The sequence below is a fragment of the Impatiens glandulifera genome, chromosome 7 (genome assembly GCF_907164915.1).
Source record: "Impatiens glandulifera chromosome 7, dImpGla2.1, whole genome shotgun sequence".
NCBI classification, from domain to species: domain Eukaryota; kingdom Viridiplantae; phylum Streptophyta; class Magnoliopsida; order Ericales; family Balsaminaceae; genus Impatiens; species Impatiens glandulifera.
Genome location: NC_061868.1, coordinates 45,483,299 through 45,505,707, shown reverse-complemented (window position 1 = coordinate 45,505,707; position 22,409 = coordinate 45,483,299). Strand labels below are relative to the sequence as shown.

Here is a 22,409-nt window from a genome sequence, read left to right as displayed (position 1 = left end):
GATTCGCATTAAAATGTCAAACTAATGTAAGAATAGTTAATTATGAGAATTGTAGTTGTGAATTGGATTAAGTAGAGATTGTGAATGTGGATCATTTTAACTTTCTTCCTAAAATACGAGTTATTTTTTTTACTTCTATTGAATAAAATATTATATATATTTTAAACTTAGGTTCGTTTAATAATTTCAGTTAAAATTATTGTGTTAACGTTTTAAAAAAATAATACATTTTTGTATATTTTAATATTAAGGATTTTTTCTTATTTATTTTTTATGATATTCAAACCCCTAGGGTTTTTTAGTGGATATTATTTGAAACATTTTATTTTTATTTATAGATTTAAATGTGTATTTTGGATAAGAATTTTTTAATAATATTTTAATTTATGTCTAACTAAATTCAAATTTGAAATGATTCAATCTATGAACAATCCATATATGCATAAAAGAATGTCTCTAAAAACAATCATTTTTAGAATTTATTTGTGTTCAAAATGTGGAAGCATGCACTTCATAATTAAAGTGCTTGTTGATAGCTTTAATTATTTCATTAGAAACTAGATTGAAAGATAGCATTTATACATAAATGTTTTGTTTTTAAATTAACTATTCTTTATGTAAAAATTGATATTTTCAAGAAGAATGTGATGATTAGTTAACTTTCTATGAATAAAGCATATACTTGTTATGAAAAAAAAACATTTCTTTATAATAAATTTGATTTTATTGGTTTGTAATTAAGATTGAATCAGGTTGCATTTGTGAGTCCTATATTCATGGTATGGTCATTTTAGATATTGACATGGCTTCCATTCATTGTCCACTACAATGTCAGAATATATAATAACTTACCATAATTTTACGTTCCCTAACCAATTTATATTATATATAAATAATTATTTTTTCATGTAATTAATGTGTTTTAAGGTGGATAGAATTTTGCTACGAATTTGATTTTTTTTAACATTATTTTGTTGAACTAAATTATGACAATTTATGTCACAACTTGATTTTTATTTGTTGATATTTTCTGCAATTTCTTATGACCAGTATTAATAAGAAAATATTTTACTTTTTTTTTAAAAAAAAAACACGTAATTCAATCCTAACATAAGTTTTTTTATTTGAATTAAAGTTAATATAAGGGTTCATTTATCATTTTTTTTAAAATTTAAATTATTATAACCACTTAATTTTAATTTAATTTTTTTTAAAATTAAAATTATATTATAATATAATTATATATATTTTTATATAAATTGAAGACATCACCAACTACATCAAACCTTTTTTAGGCATATACAATTAATCATGTAATAAATATATATAAATCTAATTATGAAATTATAATTAAGAGTATGAATAGAATGAATAAATTAATTATATTCCAGCTATCTAGCAACTAGCAAGTAGTACTATCTCAACTGCCAACCTCCCCTTGTTTGACTTGGTTTACTATATATATAATTATATTATTTTAATCCATAGTTTTGTTTAAACAAAACTATGGATTACATTTAAAACAAATATTCTATATATATATAGAAGTCCTTTTTCCCCTGTACTTAGTCTATATATGTAAATTATAATAATTCAACCATTAATGTTATAGCACGAGGCCCCCAAAGTTGGTAAAGGATATATAAATATTACTAATATATATGTATATATATTTTTTAAGTTACCCTTTCAAAATAAAATAAATAACTTGTCACATTTGTATACTATTATTTTACTAAATTATGTAATAATACAATACCCATGTCAAAAAAAACACCTTGGAGATGGGAACATGAATTTTTTTATTTTTTTTAAATAAAAATAAATAAATAACAACTACCAATAATCTCCCCCGACAATAATTAAAGTCATAAGATTTGACTTATTTATGTATGTCTGAAAAATGTCTGATTCTATATAATATAAATATGGCCGTTGAATCATGATCATGCAGAGATAGAGAGTTAAAGCTAAAGCAGAAGCAATGAAGAATACCATTCGTTTCCTACAGCTGTTTCTCTTAACACTCTTATCCTTCACCCTCTTCCTCCACGCAACCATATCCTACACTCCCTTTCTTCTCCATCCCTACTCTTTATCATGCGCTTTCTCCTTATTAATCATCTTCATCCTCCGTAAACCTAAACCTATTTATCTTCTCAACTACTCATGCTATCTTCCGCCGCCCCGTCTTAAAACCACCATTGAATCCGCCGAGGTTTTTCTTCGCCGGAGTGAAAAGTTCACAAATGAGAGCGTTGAATTCATGCGTAATATTTTTCTTAAGTCTGGCCTCGGCGGTGAGACATACGCGCCGGCGTTCATTGCTGATAATAATCCTACGCCGTCGTTGAGTTCTGCTGTGGAGGAAGCTAGGGATGGGGTATTTGCGACGGTTGATTCTGTTTTGAAGAAGAGTCGGGTTGATTCGGATTTGATTGATGTGGTTATTGTTACTTCGGGTGGGTTTTCGCCGTCGCCGTCTTTGTCGTCGGAGGTTGTTCGACGGTATGATCTCCGGTCAGATGTTAAGACTTTTAATCTTAGTGGGATGGGATGTAGCTCCGGCGTTCTTTCTATTGATCTTGCTGCTAATATACTTCGTGGGAATAGGTATGTTTTTTTAAAATTATAATATTGGTTTATTGGTTTATATATATTTTGATAGAAAAATAATAGTAGTTAGTTTATATAAGTTTCAAATATATATAAAAAAAATAATTTAATAGATGCATTAATAACGATGTTTTTAATTGTCTCTAATGATCATTAACTATGGATATATATATATATATATATATATATTTATTAAATATCAAAATAAAAAGAAATATAAATAATAAAATTAGTTAGAGTTAAATGAACTTGTTTATATTAGAGAATTGAATCGAAATAAACCCCTATAAAGATAGATAATACTTTTTTGGGAAAAAATACATAATATTTTTATTAAGGACATTTTGTTGTTTTTTTAGTATTTTATCCTTTTTTTTTGAAATTTTTATTAATTATATCACTATTATTGTAAAATTAAATCACTTATTTTATTAATTAAAATAATATTAAGCGATTGATATATTTTTTTTGAAACAAAATTTGATTATTTAAAAAATTGTTAATAGAGGTAATTTTGAAGAGTATTTTTATGATAAAGACTATAATATTTCAACTAATTAAAACTATAAACAACTTATCTTTTCATAAAATTGTTTTTTTTTAAACAAAATCCATTTAACAAATATCAAATAACCCAACATCAAACAGCTTAATACAGAATCACATCAGATTATTTTAATCTATCAACTTAAATATAAGAATAAAAACAAATTTAAGCAATATTAGAATCTATTTTTTTTTAAATATATGATTTTTATCTCCTTATATAATATAACATATTTCAATCATAATTTACAATGCAGGAAGATTCAATACATTCTAGTAGTAATTTCCGAGAGCATAACTTCAAACTGGTACTCGGGCGACAACCGATCCATGTTAGTAACAAACTGCATCTTCCGGGTCGGTTGCGCCGCCGCACTACTAACCAACGATCCAAACCGCCGTCTATCCGCCAAAGCCGAACTAACCCATTCTCTCCGCACCCACCACGGCTCGGACGATTCCTCGTACCGAGCCGCCTTTCAAGAGGAAGACTCCGAAAACATAACCGGAGTCTCCCTAACCAAAGACCTAATCCGAGTCGCCGCAACAAACCTCCGCCGCCACATCCGAACCCTAGCTCCCTCTGTTTTACCACTAAGCGAACTCCTCCACTACCTCTACTCGTCGGGGGCGGCGGTTATGGCGGCGACTCGAGGGGAAACAAAAACCTACGTGCCCGATTTCACAAAAGCGTTCGAACACATATGTATACATACGGGTGGGAAAGCTGTTATTGAACAAGTTTCTAGGGTTTTGAAATTTGATGGTTCGGTTACGGAACCGGCTCGGATGACTCTTCATAGGTTTGGAAACACTTCGAGTAGTATGGTGTTTTATGAGATGGCGTATTTTGAGGCGAAAAGGAGGATTAAGAGTGGGGATCGGATGTGGATGCTTGCGTTCGGGACTGGTTTTAAGGTTGGGAGTTTGGTTTGGAGATGGGCTCGGGATTCGGGTGAAGAAGAAGATAATCCTTGGAATGATTGTATTGATAAGTATCCAGTTTATATAAATTAATTAGGGCTTTATTTAATTAAGATAATAATATGTTTTTATTAAAACTTTTGATGTTGAATTCATGCATGCATGCAGGGTAATTTGATTACAAAATCTGCATTGTATTTGAAATGATTGTTTGTAATTTTATATTTTAATTGTAATAGTTTTAATACAAGATATAAGGAGTATAATTAAGATTAAATCATGGTATATATATTGTCATTGAATTGGAAATTTGGAGGAAGGTATATTATATTTTCATGTTTTAAAATGTGCACCAAAAATTGAATCTTTCTTACACGAACAAATAAATGTACAATTATTTAAAGGAACATTTGTAAATAAATTTAAATTTGACTCTACTAAGTAGGTTAACTTTGGACGAATTTTTGATAATTGTTTGAATATTTGACCCAAATCATTCGACATGTTTCAAACAAATTTTAAGACAACTAATTAAACAATTAAATATAACACTAATATATTAATAATTTTAAACACTAATTCTTATTAAATGACGTAAAAATTTCACTAGAAATAAATTTGTTAATCCTAATGTTAATTAAAAAAAAATTCGATTCGATATAACAGTTCCTAATTTATTTATAGTGAATTCTGCTCGAAAAAGGCTTAACAAAAAAGGGTTAATAGGAATGTTTTTATTTATTTATCGATTTTAACGAATTTTGAATTGTTGATAAGTTTGTTCTATTGTTTTTGATGTTCCAAAAATATGTTGATGCATGTATATTTTCTTAATACTTTTTATTTTTCTGAATTCTCATTACTTGATTGATTTTTGTTGAATAAGTATCACAGCTTAAGACCAAAAAGTTACGAGTTATTTCATCTGAAAACGCTTTAAGTTTAAGTGGGATCATGTATGTAGGGTGTCATGACTATCTCTTATTTTTTCTAAAAAAAAATAAATAAAAAATTTATATACTTATAAAAATGTTAAAATTCATTGGATGGGATAAGGGTTGGATATACATAGAAATAAATGTCAAAAGAGTCAATGTGAATGTAATCTTCAGTGCAGCTGTGAATGGAGAGAAATCAGGTTTCGAAGTCATGATCACATGATCTGTCTTTTTCAGATGGTCGGTCGGTCTGGATTTCACACGGTTCCTAATATTTTCCTCGTCTGGTTGGAAGTCATTGTTACATGTTTACATATCAAATAGCTAGTTATGGGCCTATAACATTTTCTTTTTTAAAATCATTGAATTTTGTTAAATTTATATTACATTACAAAAAAAATTATATCATCCCTATACTTAAAAATTACCAAAAGTAAAATTTGGAAATTCTATCATTTTTCATTCATGTGAATTTATAAATATTATAAAATGACAATGATAGTAATTTATACGGGTGTCAATTGAGGAAATTGTAATTCGAATTGAGAGTGATGTTAATAATATGATGGTATATATGAATCCGAACTTAATGGTATCTATATATATATATAATGATGCTTAATTTTTAAAGTGTCCAGATTGCCGGGTCGAGAGCTGTGGTTAATTTGGATACTTGGGTCGGATTGTGGGTTGACCCGTTTTTAAATTTAAAACGGTTAAAAATAAAATTAAAAATGCTAGAGGTATGTTTCGAACTTGCAACTTAACAAAACAAGTACAACTCTTTAACCAACTAGGCTACAAAAAATTTATATTTTAAATTCAACACCAAATTTGATAAACGCGGGACGTTTTAATATTAATATAAGTTCAACTTTTTAACTAACTAATCTATATATATATATATAATGATGCTTAATTTTTAAAGTGTCCGGATTGCCGGGTCGAGAGCTGTGGTTAATTTGGATACTTGGGTCGGATTGTGGGTTGATCCGTTTCTAAATTTAAAACGGTTAAAAATAAAATTAAAAATACTAGGGTATGTTTCGAACTTGTAACCTAACAAAATAAGTACAACTCTTTAACCAACTAGGCTACAAATACTTTATATTTTAAATTCAACACCAAATTTGATAAACGCGGGACGTTTTAATATTAATATAAGTTCAACTTTTTAACTAACTAATCTATATATATATATATAATGATGCTTAATTTTTAAAGTTTCCGGATTGTCGGGTCGAGAGCTGTGGTTAATTTGGATACTTGGGTCGGATTGTGGGTTGACCCGTTTTTAAATTTAAAACGGTTAAAAATAAAATTAAAAATACTAGAAGTATGTTTCGAACTTGCAACCTAACAAAACAAGTACAACTCTTTAATCAACTAGACTACAAAGACTTTATATTTTAAATTCAACACCAAATTTGATAAACGCGGGATGTTTTAATATTAATATAAGTTCAATTTTTTAACTAACTAATCTATATATATATATAATGATGCTTAATTTTTAAAGTGTCCGGATTGCCGGGTCGAGAGTTGTGGTAAATTTGGATACTTGGGTCGGATTTTGGGTTGACCCGTTTTTAAATTTAAAACGGTTAAAAATAAAATTAAAAATGCTATATGTATGTTTTGAACTTGCAGCCTAACAAAACAAGTACAACTCTTTAACCAACTAGGCTACAAAGAATTTATATTTTAAATTCAACACCAAATTTGATAAACGCGGGACATTTTAATATTAATATAAGTTCAACTTTTTAACTAACTAATCTATATATATATATATATATATATATATATAATGATGCTTAATTTTTAAAGTGTCCGGATTGCCGGGTCGAGAGTTGTGGTTAATTTGGATACTTGGGTCGGATGGTGGGTTGACCCGTTTTTAAATTTAAAACGGTTAAAAATAAAATTAAAAATACTAAGAGGTATGTTTCGAACTTGCAACCTAACAAAACAAGTACAACTCTTTAACCAACTAGGCTACAAAGACTTTATATTGTAAATTCAACACCAAATTTGATAAACGCGGAACGTTTTAATATTAATATAAGTTCAACTTTTTAACTAACTAATCTATATAGGTGTTGAGTAAATGGATACTTGGGTCGGATTGTGGGTTGACCCACCCATAAACTTAAAACGGTTAAAAATAAAATAAAAAATGTTATCCGTAATTTTTTTTTCACGATTTTTATATTAATAATCGTGCAAATGCACGAGCTAAATGCTAGTATTGATGCTAATAATATATTTTAAAAAAATAAGAGGTTGGTTCATGTGAGTCAAAATTTGAAAATAAGAAAGAATAGTGATTCCAATTGAATTGAGAGAGTATATGCGAAGAAAAATCTGCATATTTGGTAAGATAAATAACTTTTGTAATTGCATTCTTTTTCATATATATATATATATATATATATCATGTCTGAAGTAAGAAAAAAAAATATTTTTTTTGTGAATTAATTATTTTTTATCACTTGTTAATGTCATTTTATACATATTTACTATTAATTTATCAAATGTGTATGATAACTTAAAAATGTCATTTAGAAGAGGAAAATGTCGATAACTTTTTTATTTTCCAGAATTAAGTATATTTTATCATTTTTATTATGTCATTTTATGTCTGTTTTATTAATAGTTTGATAAATGTGTAGAATAATTAAAAATGTCAAATAGAAGATTAAACAAGTAAAAAATGATAAATACCTCAAAAAACATACCTACTTCCTTTAAATTTTATTATATGTACGTGACTATCATTTTTTGGGTCTATTTTACTATCATTTAATGTATGTTATTAATACTATTATCTTCTAATTTTGTGATTTTTTCTTTATTTTTGCATTTAATTTAAAAAAATTAAATCTTATTTAAAAGTTTTGATAATGAATATTAGAAATGCTAGATAAAATATTTGTTTAATTACAATAAATTTTAACATATTTATCTTCTCCAATAAAATAATATAGTTTTAATAATATATATATATATTTGCCAGTTTTATTATAATTATTCAATTATGTAATTTTTTTTATTTTTCTATCATTTTTTGTCGTATAATATTTATTAATTTAGTTGAATATTTATTAAATATTTTTTTGAAATATGTGATCTTTATTATTAATTTCAAATGGGAAATATATTTTTTTTTTCCCATTTATTGGAATCCTTATTAGTTAGTGGCTACTATGTTAATTATAATTATAACTTTTTAAATAAAATATATATAAGAAAAACTAAATTGACCATCTTTCTCGCTTGACCAGTAGTTTAGTTTATGAATAAAATAGGTTAATTTGAAAAATTAGATAGTTTTAAGAATTAATTATTTCCAAATTCACTCCCTTTTTATCACTCTCTTATAAAATTTATACTAACAACAATCTATATAACTTAAACTTCCTTACTGACAGTAACTTCTATTACATACACTTTTAACATAAAAATGTTATTATACTTAATAGGTTTAATAAAAAAAAATATTTAAAATATTTTTTAAATATATATATATATATATATATATATATATATTGTCACTTAATTCTTTTGTATAATTTTAATTTTAGGCTTTTGTTTGAAGAAATTGACAATATAAGTGATAATAGTTAATGCCTAATCGGGTGAAGGTCATGCTAGATTAAATTATGTGTTTTTGAGTTTTTATAATAATATAGGTGAAGACTTTTTCAAAATTCTTTTATTGATAATCAATTTATTTATTGTAGGCCGATGCATGGTCATTGACTATTATTAGAAGCTATCTTTAACTATTAAATTAGAGATTGTGAAAGTTTAAATTATGGTAACCATATTCATATTCATTGATGTGGATAATGGATTAGGTTGGTTGTTTGAGACACAAACTAAGGGATTAAGCTCACCTAAACCCTAATCCAATTTTAGACCATAACAAATCCTCAATTACCTACATATATATATATATATCTAAGATTTCACCTTAGAAATCATCAAATATTCAACAAATTGGCCCAAAAATGGTTAGCCGTCTGCAGATAGTAGTGTTTCCACACAAGATGCAAGCTGGCTATGCGGCAGCAACCCTTTTCCTATGTGCGTTTGCGGTCTTCATGTGCGCATCACATGTCACTCGCAAGTTGCGTCGTAGTTTTCGTTCATGCAAGGCGTGCTATGGGGAATTATACAACAATGGAGAAGAACCCGTGATCGAGATGATCAACAATGAATGGATGATGACACAATTATCAGGTAGTAATTTTCAGTTTGGGAATCATGTTGAGGGAAGCTTGCCGCCAAGCTGCGAGTTGTCGGTTTGGAAGAAGGATATATTCATGGGTCGGAAATGTCAGCTACCTGATTTTTCGGGTGTTATTATTTATGACACGACTGGAAATGTTGTTCCACAGCCGGTAAAGCCAGCAACAACTTCTCTTCCTGCTCTTACTTGGAAATAACTAGTGGCTGCTTTTGTAAGCTGATGTTACTTACAAATGTCATCTTTGTTCATTGTATTGTGTTGTATTATAGTAGTACTAAACAAAATATGTATTATCGTAAAGATGGTGTTGCATTTGAAAAAATAACAAGTCACAACATGAGATGTCATGAAAAATGAAAGACATGAAATCTCATATTGAGTGTCGTCTTTAAATGTTTCAACTCAAATTTGTATTTTTTAAATTTAGGAATCTAGCAAGAACTCTAACATCCTATCCTGACCTTCCAACTTTTGGTCTCCAATTGAGCTCCGCTAATGAGTATTAACTCAGAAGGTTCTAATAAGAACTAGTTAGGGCTACTTTAATTAAGATGAGATTCTAGATAATGTGATTGGATCCTTTCATTTTTCATTGTCAAACTTAGATTTTACAATCTTCAAAGTGTTAACAATCAATTAACATGGTATTATCTAATCTAATGTAGCATTATTTAAATCATCAATCAAATATTTATTATTAGAACAAACAACGCCTAAATCATAATATTTTATGCTAGTTGTCAAAGCATGAACCATAAACATCAGTTAAGATATAGCATAAATAATGTTATAATTTATTGTCACAAGGAGCCTTTTAGCTGTCTCTGTGTTTATTTATCTGAATAAACACAATAAAATATATCACTTATACATCTCAGGCTTCAAGACTCCAACATAAGGCAAATTTCGGTATGTTTCAGCAAAATCCATCCCATATCCAACAACAAAGTAATCTGGACACTGCAAAGTGAAAGAAACCATGAATTATGTAATGGCTATATTCTATATGGTATGCATGTATCGCATAAGATTAGAGTTAGGTGGATTATGAAGTGAATAAATATGAAGAGTGTCGGGTTATGGAGGATTTATCATTCCTTTCCTGTCTCTTCTCTATCACATTTTACTTGTTACAGTTTTCTAAAACAAAAATCTCATAGAGATGGGTGGGGATGTTTAAAATGCAAAATTTAGAACTATCACACAAATCCTAATTCTAAGTGCAATGATTGTAAACAATATGATAAACATATCTAGGGGCATGGAAGAAAATCAAAATCAAAATCAAAATCACCAAATGACATTAACAATAGGAAGGAGATGGAACCTGAAAGCCGCAATAATATTTGCCTTCACCCACAAGCTCAAAGTTAACCTCCCTTCTTGTCGGTTTGTCGAGGAAAGCACAAACTGATACAGAGGATGCTCCTTTCAACTTCAAGTGAGCAATCAGACGGCATAGAGTGTTTCCAGTATCAACAATGTCCTCAACCTGGGGGAAGGATTACCAATTAAATAAGCTCAATCTTCTTCTTAGTATGTCCAAATAATCAGATTGTCATGTTGAAAACTAAGATTTTCAATATGATGCAGGGTTTGTATGGTTTTTAGCAAATTGATAATAACAATACTAGTCTAACAAATCTGTCTTGCATATTACTTCATTTCTTCCTACTTAATACAAACTCTCAATTAGGTATCCATGCAATCAATTTAACAGAGCTTTATCAAAATTTAAATGAAAATACAGTCCTTTTACGCAATTATAACATTGAATTGATAAAGAATTCGGAAATTTACCAGAATAACGTGTTTCCCCATAACATCGACCTTCAAATCGCAGGAAATCTTGGGAGCGCCGTTCGATTCAGTGCCAGCACCATACGATTCGGCTCGAATGAAGTCGACAATGACGGGTAACTTGATTTTCCTAACTAGGTCAGTTAGAAAAAGGAAAGCTCCGGTGATAACTCCGACCACAATTGGCGGCGATGAAGTGGCAGTGTCCTTGAAATCGCCGGAAATTTGATTGGCGAGTTCAGAAACTCGGTTGGCAATTTGGTCTTCGTTCCATAGAATAGTTTCTATATCGTTGTCCAAAGTCATTGCTGCGAGAGCTGAGATAGCAGATGAAAGAGAGAACGAAGCTGGTTTGTTTTTTAGAGAAAGAGAGAATGATGGTCTCCTCCGCCGTTTTTATATTACAATTTAAAACCCTAATTTATAATATATATACCTAGTTTAGGAAATTAAATTTTCATAATTTAAAATAAATAAATAAATTAGACTGGTTCCCTATGTAGAAGAAGCCTAGCAGAATCCAAACTCTTCAGATTTCTTCAATGAATGCCACAGATTCAATAAAGAATAAAGAAAGAACATAAATTTAAAAGTGATTCACTAATATAAATATTGACTACATCCGCCTAAAAGAGATAATATTATTGAGAAAATCAGAACAAAGATTATATTATAATCCTATACGAGTTTATATAACACTCAGTCTCCCGAAACTCTAATAGATAAAACTAGAAATGAATACAATGTTCTCTAAACATAGAATTTAACTTTTTAAAATGCACGGTATATATATTGAATACTATAACATTTAGAATTGGTTCCAAATATTCAAATTCACTCCATAACCATTCAATCTTATTGTCATCATCGTCTTCTTCGAAACAAACTCCCTAAATTATGAATTATGTTCACATGAGAAACTCCAAAACTCAAATTACCTGAATTATGAACCATACAACTCTTTTGTTTAAAAATTGCCAGAAGAAAAATAATTATCAGCACTTTTCAGCTTCCATTAAAATGTTACATGTCAATTTTCTAACAAATTGTGTTAGAAAACAGAGGTGAAAAACAAGTATTTCACCTTCAGGCAAAATTGAACAGAAACAAAAATGTGTTATGGGGTTCTGTAAACAGAAAGGTATAACAGATAAATAGTAAATTGTGGGGTATTCCAAGATCAGGGTTACTATCTAATCAAAAAGCTTATAAAAAAGAAAGAAAGAATGGTGTTGTAAGTTGTAACCTCTGTGGAGTTTTTACCATCCACGGCTTTTCAGAAAGTCCTTAGTCCTCTTCCTCAAGTGAGTGAACAAGATAACCATGCAAGCCAATATCCATGGAGGGATTCTGCCGCCAGAAAAGTCTAATTTCTCTATCAACTCAGGATACGCCTTCAAGACCAGCACTAGCATGATACTCACTATGGCAATACCCACCAAGATCTTGGTGATAGGCTTGATCAAAGATGCCTGAAATTGGAATTGAGGTCAAGGGGATTTTGCTATTCCTATAATTGCCCAAACTTGTAAAACGGTAATCAATGTGGATTTACATTATCAAACTGAAATTAATGGTGTTCTCATAATAGCTACATAATGTAGAACTACCCATTTGTTCTTGGACATAAGAACAGATTACAAACTCATAGATAACTCCATGCAGATTCACCATTGTTAATTGTTATAGCTCCCTACATCATTCTAATCATTGTATTTCAAGAAAGTGTAATACCTAACTAAAGTTCAATATTCAAATGATTACATAACAATCAAGGTTTGCGAAATCTGACAAATAGGTACATACTGTAGAGCTACCCATTTGTTCTTGCACATAAGAACATATTAGAAACTCGTAGATAACTCCATGCAGATTCACCATCGTTAATTGTTGTAGCTGCCTTCATCATTTAAATCATTGTATCTCAAGAAAGTGTAACACCTAAACTAAAGTTCAATATTCAATTGATTACATAACAACCAAGGTTTGCGAAATCTGACAACTAACTTGCTCCAATCAGGCCACTATTTTGGGAAGATAAAGTGTTTTCGGAGTAATAGTGTAACGAGATTTGACCATCATACCAAAAATTCATATATAACTCCATGCAGATTCACCATTGTTAATTGTTATAGCTGCCTACATCATTTAAATCATTGTATCTCAAGAAAGTATAACACCTAACTTAAGTTCAATATTCAATTGATTACATAACAATCAAGGTTTGCGAAATCTGACAACTAACTTGCTCCAATCTGGTCACTATTTTGGGAAGATAAAGTGCCTTGAGAGTAATAGTGTAGCGAGATTTGACCATCAGATCAGACACAATGGAATGGACTAGATCATATTTTATACGCGTGTTACATGAACATAGATCATATATTTCTGTCAAATGTCAAACGAAATGATACATGAATTCATATTTGTAAGTACCTTGACCTCGCCGTCAACGTAGATTACAGATCCAGCGGTGTAAGGCATCAACGATCGACCGTTCCTCGGATGGAAGCGGATCCGGCTGGAACGTCCGGTGTCAAGGCTGAAGGAATAAAGAGACTTGAGGTTGTGCTTGTCTAGAATGTCTCGGACCTCGAGCTGATCCTGGTCCCAGCCGCCGAGGGCCGACTTGAACACATTAACCGGACCTTGGCCCTGTCGGTACAAATGTACCTCAATCTCAGGAACCTTTGTGCGGACAGACCTCGTTTTCGGTGGACCAGTTGGCAATAGAGGCGTCGTCGACTGAACGGCTGCATTGAAGGATGCCGTTTCTCCTACGATTGGCCTCTTTTCTTCTTCTTCTTCTATTTCTCTTTCTCTTTCCATTTTCTGGTATTTTAGGTTCTGCAGTACGGTTATGAAGCGATTTGTCATTTTATAACTTGGATCGCAGCGTTTCTAGCGTTTTATTCTCAAAGTGTTTGCGATATAGTTGCGATCCTTGGCCCCTGCAGCAGAGTTTTGCATTCAGTTGTTTAGCGGGAGAACTTTTAAATAAGCCCTCAAACTATTTACAAAATTTATATCAGACACCGAATTTATTTTGAATATATTGTTTTTTTATAAAAACAATTTTTAACTTAAATATGATGGAATTTCTTTGCCTTCAAATCCCTATTTTTATTTAAGAGGACATTCATTACCAATTCCTTAAAAACTATTGATACATTTAATCTAAATATTTAAAATTAGGCACTCAAACAATTTTAATATTCCCTCTCCAATTATATATTTTTTTAAAATTTACTGTTTAAAAATTTAAATGTTAAATTACGGTAATTTTATGTTTAAAATATGATAGATTCTTCTTATATTTGTTATATCCATTTTTTAAATATTAGACAAAACTCTTACATACATATGTATTTAAACTATTGAGCTTCTTTTTAAACGACGATACATTTATTACCTTTCATTTTCAAACAACAATGTTACATACTAAGACGACGACAAGATGATCTCTCTTTTGTGTCCTGAGTATTCATCGATTGTTTAGAGATAATTTTATGGCATAACAAAAAAACCCATCTAAATATAAAAAGACCAATAAGTAATGTCCTGGTCCTCGTTTTTTTTTTTAAATTTGAGTGAAACAATGAAGTTAAATAAGTCATCTTAAGACTAATGTAATGTAAGAGATTTTGTGGGAAAATTTAAAAAAATAAAAAATTATATGGCAAGTATACAAAGAATATGTGTATATTTTAAACAAAAATTAATCCTAAAATGTTTATGGACTAAATTGAAACAAAAATAAATATAATTAATTAATTGCACAAACATTTTACATATTATCCCCATTTGTCTTATTAAAGTGATTTACAATTAAAAATTTGCATTAAATAATAACTAAATCAAGAAATTTAAATATTAAAAAAAATAATGAACTAAGAATCATAATTAAAAAAATATATATATATATTAATTCCGTGTTACCGATAAATTTTCAAATAGAGTAAGCTCGAATCAAACCAGCCCTATAGTCCAAAGCCTGTCACAGCGACGGCGAACGGCGAAACGCGCCGTATCAGTGGAGGGCTGCTGCTTCAAGAACTGGAAGAGAGAAGCGGCAAATTTCCGAACACAAAACGATTCATCACCGCCGAAGATCAGAAGTCAATCTTAGTCGCTCATCGCTCCGCTCATGCAATCCGAACTCGACTCTCTTCGACTCAGAGTCAAGGTTCCTCATCCATTTCTCGCCTCTTTCTTTTACAACATCATTCTGTTTCATACAGCAATACCTGAATAATTGTATTTTCATCTTCTCAGGACTTGGAGTCAGAGAATGCAAGATTGTCTTCTCTTCTCTCAAATTGCAAATGTTCTAAGGTCAGTTAAGCATAAATACACGCATTAAATGAGTTTTACTATCCTTCTATGTAAGAGAGAAATATATAGATATGTTGAACAAAATTCACACATTTACAAATTTACTGAATCAGGAATGTAGAAATGTGGATACTGGTATTGGTTCGGCAGAGGAGATACAAGGACTGAAATTGCATACTGATGATAAAATGAATCAGAAAGTCAAAGGTTTCAGTCAATTTTACTAAATTTAGGTCATTTTCCAAGAAGGAGAGCTTGAACGCTGTTACTATTATCATGCAGGTAATAAAATTAGGAGCATGCATCAATACTCGAAGAGATATGTTGCCCTCAAAGTAATGTATTTTGGTCAGAGGTAAGGCTGTAACTGGCGCCGTCAAATGAACCACTATCATCAATCTTCTTTGTTATACATGAAGTTATAAGTTTATAACAAGATACATAGTTTTGGCGATATACATGTAATGTCATTGTTGGAAATAGAAAAGTATTATAACAATGTAATGGCATTTACTGTATAAGTCTCAATACCAAGGGTTTATGGAAACTGTAAAATTATAAAGCAGTGCCCTAGAAAATATTATTGAAATAAGTGTTTTCATTGACTCGTGCTTATATATATATCTAGATTTACTATTGTTTGAGCCTTATTTAACTCATTCTACATTTATATTGCACTTGTTTTAGATGCAATTGAGACATGGATTGTTTTTCTCTATGTTTGTTTTGGTTTAGTGTTCAACTACAAATTGGACGCATTAGCTTCTTTTACCATTAGCCTTGGTGCAGTTAAAAGAATCTTTATTGTTTGTTTTCGTCTCAGCATAAGGACCTATATTTTTCATTGTAGGTTTTTTGGTTTTGCTTCAGAAGGACAAATGGATCCAACTATTGAGGTAAAGTATTGTAGGCAACAGTTCAATGGCATATCATTTTTTTTCATGTACCATCTTACCTGGTGCATTTCTTATACACATAGATGATGTCCAACAAGAGAGTGTTCATGTGTAGTCCTGACGTTGGAGAAATTTTTAACTAACATCCTTCTCGGCAGTGTGCCTACTCAGGGATCCTGTGCGGGCTGCAATTCCAGTTTACAATACCCCCACATGAACTTATATGGGGTCCTCACTAGTCCAATGCATGTTAGTGAGTGGCAGCAGTTGTGAATTGTAGAGGGCGGTTGCCAAGTTATCATATACACTAAATGACCTACTTTTAGGGAAAGCTTGTGAAATGGCTAATGAAAATAAATAAAATCCTAGAGGAAAAAGTTTGATAAATTGACTGTTTCAAGAATGGAAGTATGGTATTTTATTAGTCAAGTTGTTCAGATTGCCTAACTAGGGTACTATAGTTTATGCTTGTAGAACATCATGTTTCTAGGAGACATCTTAAGGCAACTGATTGAAATATCTATAATTCTGGAAATGCGCACTGAGTAAATGACTCAAGGTTCAAGACCATATTTGAGGAAAATGATTATTGAAGTGATTTTATGTTTTGCAGTCAGAAATTTTTAGAGCTCTTGAGAAGACACGTCTCATAGATGGTACCAAGAAGGATTTGCAGTACTCAAGGTGTGGCAGAACTGATAAGGGTGTTTCATCTGTTGGACAAGTAAGTTCAGAGTAATTAGCAAAAAGTAAATGAAAGTAAGTTCAGTGTACTCCGTATTCCCCTTTTAAGATCACTAGGTGATTTCAACATCTTTAAAATATTATAATCTCTTAACAACTCTTATCTACTTTTATATTTCCAATACAAATATTTTATCTTCATTAGTTCCAATACCAATTAACATCATAAAAAAGAAACATCCTTTGAGTGCTGTCACTCTGTATGGACCAATCAGTTATCTACTATTGTTTCTCCTAAGTCCTAAGGGTGTCACTCTCTGTATGGACCAGATGTGGGCTGGAAGCACCTTTATGATACTTTGGTCAAGAAAACACTTGGAAGAATTGCTTCTTGTCTGGATAATATAATCTCTAAGAATGATCTCAAAATATGCTTTCTCATGGAGTTGTTTAGTGCAACTTGGTTCAAATTTCCTGATTTTATTCGGGGAATTGTATGCTTTATCTTAGGTTGTTTGTCTCTTGGTTTGATAAAAAGTACAGGTATTGGCATTGTGTTTCTCTAGCGCAGCCTGGTGTCCTTTTGGGCTTTATCATGTATCTTTGAAATAACCTGTAAAGCACATTTTCTCCTCTCTTTTTTTTAAATACAAGTGCTTAGTGCAGGTTATTTCTCTTTTTTTAAGATCAAAACTCAATGACGCAGACACGGGAAGTGGATGCCCTCAGGAATTTCAGATGAAGGAACTTTACGGTTCGCTGATTTCTTTGACCTCTCAAATAGTTATTCTAGCTATCTGGTTTGTCATTTCGAGTAAATTCTTGGAAAATGTTGTGCTCTATGTAAAAACATACCAATTGGATATTTTGTTACTCCATGCTTGTTAAATAGCATATCATCCATGTATTTGCTTGAGTTGTTGGTGCTGCTCAAGTAATGAAGGCATAGGGAAAATTCTTCAGTTATTTGACTAATGTCTCATGGTTATCTAGGTTATGGAACCTTTTTGTATCAGTAAATAAGTCGTGTACATACACATTATGCCAAGCAGGCTTATCCAGAAGAGCTTTGAATATCTCCCTGGAAAAGTGCAATCTGATACTTTATTGTAGAGTGTTTTGAGATTCAACTTAGTTTATGACAGTTTTTTGTTGCTAATTGATTATTTCTTATGTTTGATTGGTTTTTCCTTGCTTGCTTTTTCTTTCCTTCCATCAGAAGGGGAGTTAGATTACGTGAGAATACTGAATAAAGAGCTTCCAAAGGATATTCGAGTTATGGGATGGTGTCCTGTTCCAGTTGATTTCAGTTCAAGGTTTGTTTGTCAAGCTTTGTAAATCTTCCTCTTCTTGATTTTCTTGTGATCATCTTCTTGCATTTGAATTAGTTATTCATTCTGTATCTTCTATTTAGAGGCCTAAGTTTTAACTTATTCGCCATATGTATCACCGATTAAGAGGACTATGTACTCCACTTTTGTGAAAATGAGCTAATTATCAAAACTATCTATTATTTATCTATACAAATGTAATAACTGTACATTATATTGCATTATACTCTTCCTTCTCTTAGTTGTTAATGTCATGAAGGAGATTTCGTTAAGACCTAAAGATGTTTTCTATTTATTTATTTTTTGTGGTGGTTGTTAGTGTTAAACACTAGTTAACATGAACTCTATTTGTGTGCATATGTTAGGGTTCAAACCCTAGGTCATAGAATATATGATAATCCAAGCAGGGAGATGAGAGGCCAAGAAAAATCAAAAGAGAAACAGAGAATTATTTTCCTAATTGCATGTCATCAAAGAACTATGATCCTAAAACTGAACATAATCCTAATAAAAATCAAATACTAACAAAGCAAATAACATAAAAATCTAGACATAATTATCCAACCGGCTAACTAAGTAAACAACAATAACTATGTACTAATAATAAACATAATTATCTAATTCTTCTAATTTGTAGTGTCACTTGTACTCATGTGATTGTCCCTTAACTCTCTCTCGTACCAACATTATGGACATGTTCTAATTGTCCTATGACCTATGCATTTCTTGTTAGAAGTTGGTTAGTAGGATTAGTCGGAAATGTAACTATTATAGATGAGGTGTGATATTTAGACTTCAAGGTTTGTTTATTTTTTTGCAAATGATTGTATTGGAGATTGAAGAAATAACGCCAGGATGAAAAAGAAAAGCAAATCAAATGTTAGAAAATGAGCTCGGAAAGATTGCAAGTTGAATGAATTCCGATGACGTTAAGAAAATTAGATCTCCTAAAAATTAATTCAAGATTGAAATCTAGGTGATAATGGGAGTGTGCAGCTTCAATAGATGGGTTTGTGCAAATAAGTTTTGACGAGTTAGTACAGTGCGGTGTAAGCTGACCTAAATTCATTATTTGACCGAAAAGAAGATATCAGTTTTTCTCTCTTAATTTCTTATTTTCTTTGGATTGTAGCTTGTATTGTAATATTTTGTGACATTTCAAATGTATGCAAGTTTTAACTTTTAAAAAAGGTTTTAGTGTCATCTCTTGCCTCTATTTCCTCTCTGAATGGAAATCTAAAATCTTCCTATTGTTTTTTATATTATTTCTAGTCCACTTAATAAAAAAAAATTTCATACAGGTTTAGTTGCTTGAGCAGGGAGTACAAGTACTTCTTCTGGAGAGAAAATCTGAATATAAAGGTAGACATTCTACACTCCTTTCTTTTGCATCACAATGAAGGAACTTATGCCTTTCTTCTTTTAGTGTTGTCAAGGAGAAAATATGTTTACTCCAGTTCTTGTTTTAACAGGCAATGGAAAATGCTGGGAAGAAATTCATTGGGGAACACGACTTCAGAAATTTTTGTAAAATGGATGCAGCAAATGTGCACAGCTTCAAACGGTGCATTACAGAATTCAAAATATTCCCTTGCGCTGAAAGGTTGAGTGGAACACTACAGAGTTTGAACATTTCCTTGTTCATTAAAGAGTTTGGAATATTTCGTTGTGCTGTAAGATAGAACATAGTTAACAGTTTCAGCAGTATCCTTGGGCCTATTAATCCTTTGGATCTGAGGAGGGGAGGAAATAGAGTCCATTGGTCCAGAGTAAAATTTGTATGTACATATTCTTAGGCAATGAAGAACTTTATGTTGGCATAGGCTCCATTCTTGAAACTCTTCTTCAAAGACGACAAAAAAGCTTTTTAAAATATCTTATGCCAAAATTTCAAACACTACCTCCTTTCTATCTTATTGGGTCCTTAAGGTTGTGGAATGAGTGGTATGGAATTTTTTTGGACCCAAATATCCTAAAATGTAGAAGAGAGACAGTGAGTAATGATTATAGTGATGTTGATCGAGATATGAAATAAGAAAGTCTGATTAGATAAAATTAATCTTAATAGAGTTCAGGGATTGATGAAAGAGTTTTTTATTGTAAAGTGAAAAAATTATGAGGTAATTTGGAGATTTTGTTGTTAAATGGTGAACGTATTGACCTAAATAAAATAATATGGTTGCTGGTTTCAGATATAGTTTTTGGGAAGAAAGACTGCTATGTATATAGTTTATTGTCATTGCTTAAGTTTCATGTTGCTTTTATTTGTAGATTTGATGAAGATCAGCTATGGGTTGTGAAAATCAAAGGTACTGCTTTTCTGTGGCACCAGGTCAGGTGTATTGTTGCCGTCTTGTTTCTCATTGGGAAGGGCCTTGAATCTCCTGATGTGCGTATTTCTATCTTCGCAATTGTTTGTCATTCATTTGTTTGGTGTAATTGCTTACATATCTGACACATTTCTTCCTTAATATTAAATGCATCTATTTTGCGCCGCTTTTCCAAATTTAATGGGCGATATGAGCTTTAAGTCCTAGAAGAAAAATTTTTGTTTAATGCTGACTACATTTTTTAGATATTCATATGGATTTATATGATGTTTGGTTTTATAGTTGATTGAGATATTGTTGGATACTGAAAAAATTCCAAAGAAACCTCAATATGTAATGGCTCCTGAGATCCCATTGGTGCTTCAATCATGCAATTTTGAGGCTCTCAAGTTTGTATGTTCTTCAGGTATAATATTGGAAGTGATTAAAAGTTGTTTTCTCAATTTGATTGCTGAATTTTGTTCTTGGCTTATGTTTACTAGGTTCAAGGAAAGCATTGCTTGACCACTTAGAGATGGAATGCAAGTCTTACAAAATTCAGTCTGCTATATTTCACGAGGCTTTCTTAAGCTGTTCGCTTAGCGAGAATGGTAAACATATCACATATTATATACCATCTTTTATTGCGGTTCTCACTAAATACAGTTCTAATGATATCCAGATGAAATTTTGTTGGAAGATAAACCAAAGAAACCGCCTTCCCATATCCCCTTAATGTTACGGCCCACCGAGCGTGAGTAGTTTATGAATTTTAAACTCTATGATAAATTTATATTCGAAAAATGAATCATTAATGCCTTTAACATCTGCAGCATCGTACGAGGAGCGGTGCGTGAAGTTGAACTCACAACTTAAGGTGAAGAAGAAGAACCCATTAAGTTAAAAGTTTATGTAACAATTGAATTATATATAAGTTATTAATATTATACTTTGTAGTTTCTTTTTGTGGGAGCTTATAGATAAAGAGAAAGGAACAGTTCAATTATTTGATTTGATAAGACATTTTAAACTTGTTGTGGACCTTCACTCCCATATGGGCATATGCAGTTAGCTGTGACTTTAATCAAACTCCTCATTAACCATCATCATAACCTTTTTCAAAAAAGTTTGAAAATCTTAATATGTTGCTTTCCCCCCAACCCATTAGAATATTCGAATTGACAAATTTGAATATTTTCTTTCAAGACTTTCAATTTAATTTAATTATTATTATTATTATTATTTTTTTTTGTTAAAGTTATCGAACAAGATTATCTTTTAAACACTAGTTAACCTATTATATATAAGTGGAATTTATAAATAAATAACATATCAAATTTTAATCAAGTCGGGGTTTTGATTACTGGTTTTCTGAAATCTGTAATTAAAACTCTAAATTTACTGTAATTTAATAATGACATGGATTATTTATTTATAGATGTCACATAAATAATAAATTAATTTTGTTTTTATTTATAGATGTCACATAAATAATAAATTAATTTTGTTTGAAACCGTTAAAATAAAATCTAATTTTGTACTATTTTAACAATACATATTTTAATTTATGAGTTTTAAAAAAAATGTCTAAAATATATCAATTAGGCTCCAATTTGAGTGAAAATTCATTTTTTACATTTTTTTTCTCAAATTTTAATTATATTTTGTAATTTAATATATTGAGTAAGATAGTGAGTGAGTGAGAGAGAGAAGAAGAAATCTGAGACGTTGGAAAATGATATCGAACGGTTGTAATAATTAGTGGTTGTTGT

General features: G+C 30.6%; 4 protein-coding genes across 4 annotated transcripts; 2 read left to right on the top strand and 2 right to left on the bottom strand.

Annotated features, from left to right (window-relative positions):
• The first annotated feature begins 1,819 nt into the window (after window positions 1–1,819).
• On the top strand, window positions 1,820–4,406 carry LOC124946063 (3-ketoacyl-CoA synthase 17-like). Its single transcript, XM_047486621.1, has 2 exons — window positions 1,820–2,613; window positions 3,420–4,406. Exons 1-2 carry the CDS (start codon window positions 1,985–1,987, stop codon window positions 4,177–4,179), a joined length of 1,389 nt encoding a protein of 462 aa, XP_047342577.1. The 5' UTR covers window positions 1,820–1,984; the 3' UTR covers window positions 4,180–4,406.
• A 5,600-nt stretch (window positions 4,407–10,006) lies between these two features.
• LOC124945372 (hypoxanthine-guanine phosphoribosyltransferase) lies at window positions 10,007–11,493 on the bottom strand. Its single transcript, XM_047485797.1, has 3 exons — window positions 11,083–11,493; window positions 10,610–10,774; window positions 10,007–10,242 (listed from the first exon to the last, which is right to left on the bottom strand). Exons 1-3 carry the CDS (start codon window positions 11,386–11,388, stop codon window positions 10,144–10,146), a joined length of 570 nt encoding a protein of 189 aa, XP_047341753.1. The 5' UTR covers window positions 11,389–11,493; the 3' UTR covers window positions 10,007–10,143.
• A 567-nt stretch (window positions 11,494–12,060) lies between these two features.
• Window positions 12,061–13,941, bottom strand: LOC124945370. The gene is made up of 2 exons (XM_047485796.1): window positions 13,519–13,941; window positions 12,061–12,554 (listed from the first exon to the last, which is right to left on the bottom strand). The coding sequence occupies exons 1-2, from the start codon at window positions 13,909–13,911 to the stop codon at window positions 12,342–12,344; spliced, it is 606 nt and encodes a 201-aa protein (XP_047341752.1). The 5' UTR covers window positions 13,912–13,941; the 3' UTR covers window positions 12,061–12,341.
• Window positions 13,942–15,056: 1,115 nt separating this feature from the next.
• Window positions 15,057–21,767, top strand: LOC124910046 (tRNA pseudouridine(38/39) synthase). Its single transcript, XM_047450670.1, has 15 exons — window positions 15,057–15,268; window positions 15,358–15,417; window positions 15,531–15,630; window positions 15,700–15,772; window positions 16,268–16,313; window positions 16,927–17,037; window positions 17,664–17,751; window positions 18,217–18,313; window positions 19,630–19,690; window positions 19,801–19,931; window positions 20,600–20,717; window positions 20,941–21,064; window positions 21,141–21,248; window positions 21,320–21,391; window positions 21,471–21,767. The coding sequence occupies exons 1-15, from the start codon at window positions 15,230–15,232 to the stop codon at window positions 21,539–21,541; spliced, it is 1,299 nt and encodes a 432-aa protein (XP_047306626.1). The 5' UTR covers window positions 15,057–15,229; the 3' UTR covers window positions 21,542–21,767.
• Window positions 21,768–22,409: the final 642 nt, after the last annotated feature.

Excerpts from the sequence above, each read along its gene's own strand:
- LOC124946063 (XM_047486621.1), top strand. The coding sequence starts at position 1,985 with ATGAAGAATACCATTCGTTTCCTACAGCTGTTTCTCTTAACACTCTTA. Across the intron at positions 2,614-3,419 it reads AATATACTTCGTGGGAATAG|GAAGATTCAATACATTCTAG; the intron begins GTATGTTTTTTT and ends TTTACAATGCAG.
- LOC124945372 (XM_047485797.1), bottom strand. The coding sequence starts at position 11,388 with ATGACTTTGGACAACGATATAGAAACTATTCTATGGAACGAAGACCAA. Across the intron at positions 10,775-11,082 it reads TGGGGAAACACGTTATTCTG|GTTGAGGACATTGTTGATAC; the intron begins GTAAATTTCCGA and ends TCCTTCCCCCAG. Across the intron at positions 10,243-10,609 it reads AATATTATTGCGGCTTTCAG|TGTCCAGATTACTTTGTTGT; the intron begins GTTCCATCTCCT and ends TTCACTTTGCAG.
- LOC124945370 (XM_047485796.1), bottom strand. The coding sequence starts at position 13,911 with ATGGAAAGAGAAAGAGAAATAGAAGAAGAAGAAGAAAAGAGGCCAATC. Across the intron at positions 12,555-13,518 it reads ACGTTGACGGCGAGGTCAAG|GCATCTTTGATCAAGCCTAT; the intron begins GTACTTACAAAT and ends TTCCAATTTCAG.
- LOC124910046 (XM_047450670.1), top strand. The coding sequence starts at position 15,230 with ATGCAATCCGAACTCGACTCTCTTCGACTCAGAGTCAAG. Across the intron at positions 15,631-15,699 it reads TCAGAAAGTCAAAGGTTTCA|GTAATAAAATTAGGAGCATG; the intron begins GTCAATTTTACT and ends ATTATCATGCAG. Across the intron at positions 21,065-21,140 it reads CAAGTTTGTATGTTCTTCAG|GTTCAAGGAAAGCATTGCTT; the intron begins GTATAATATTGG and ends TATGTTTACTAG.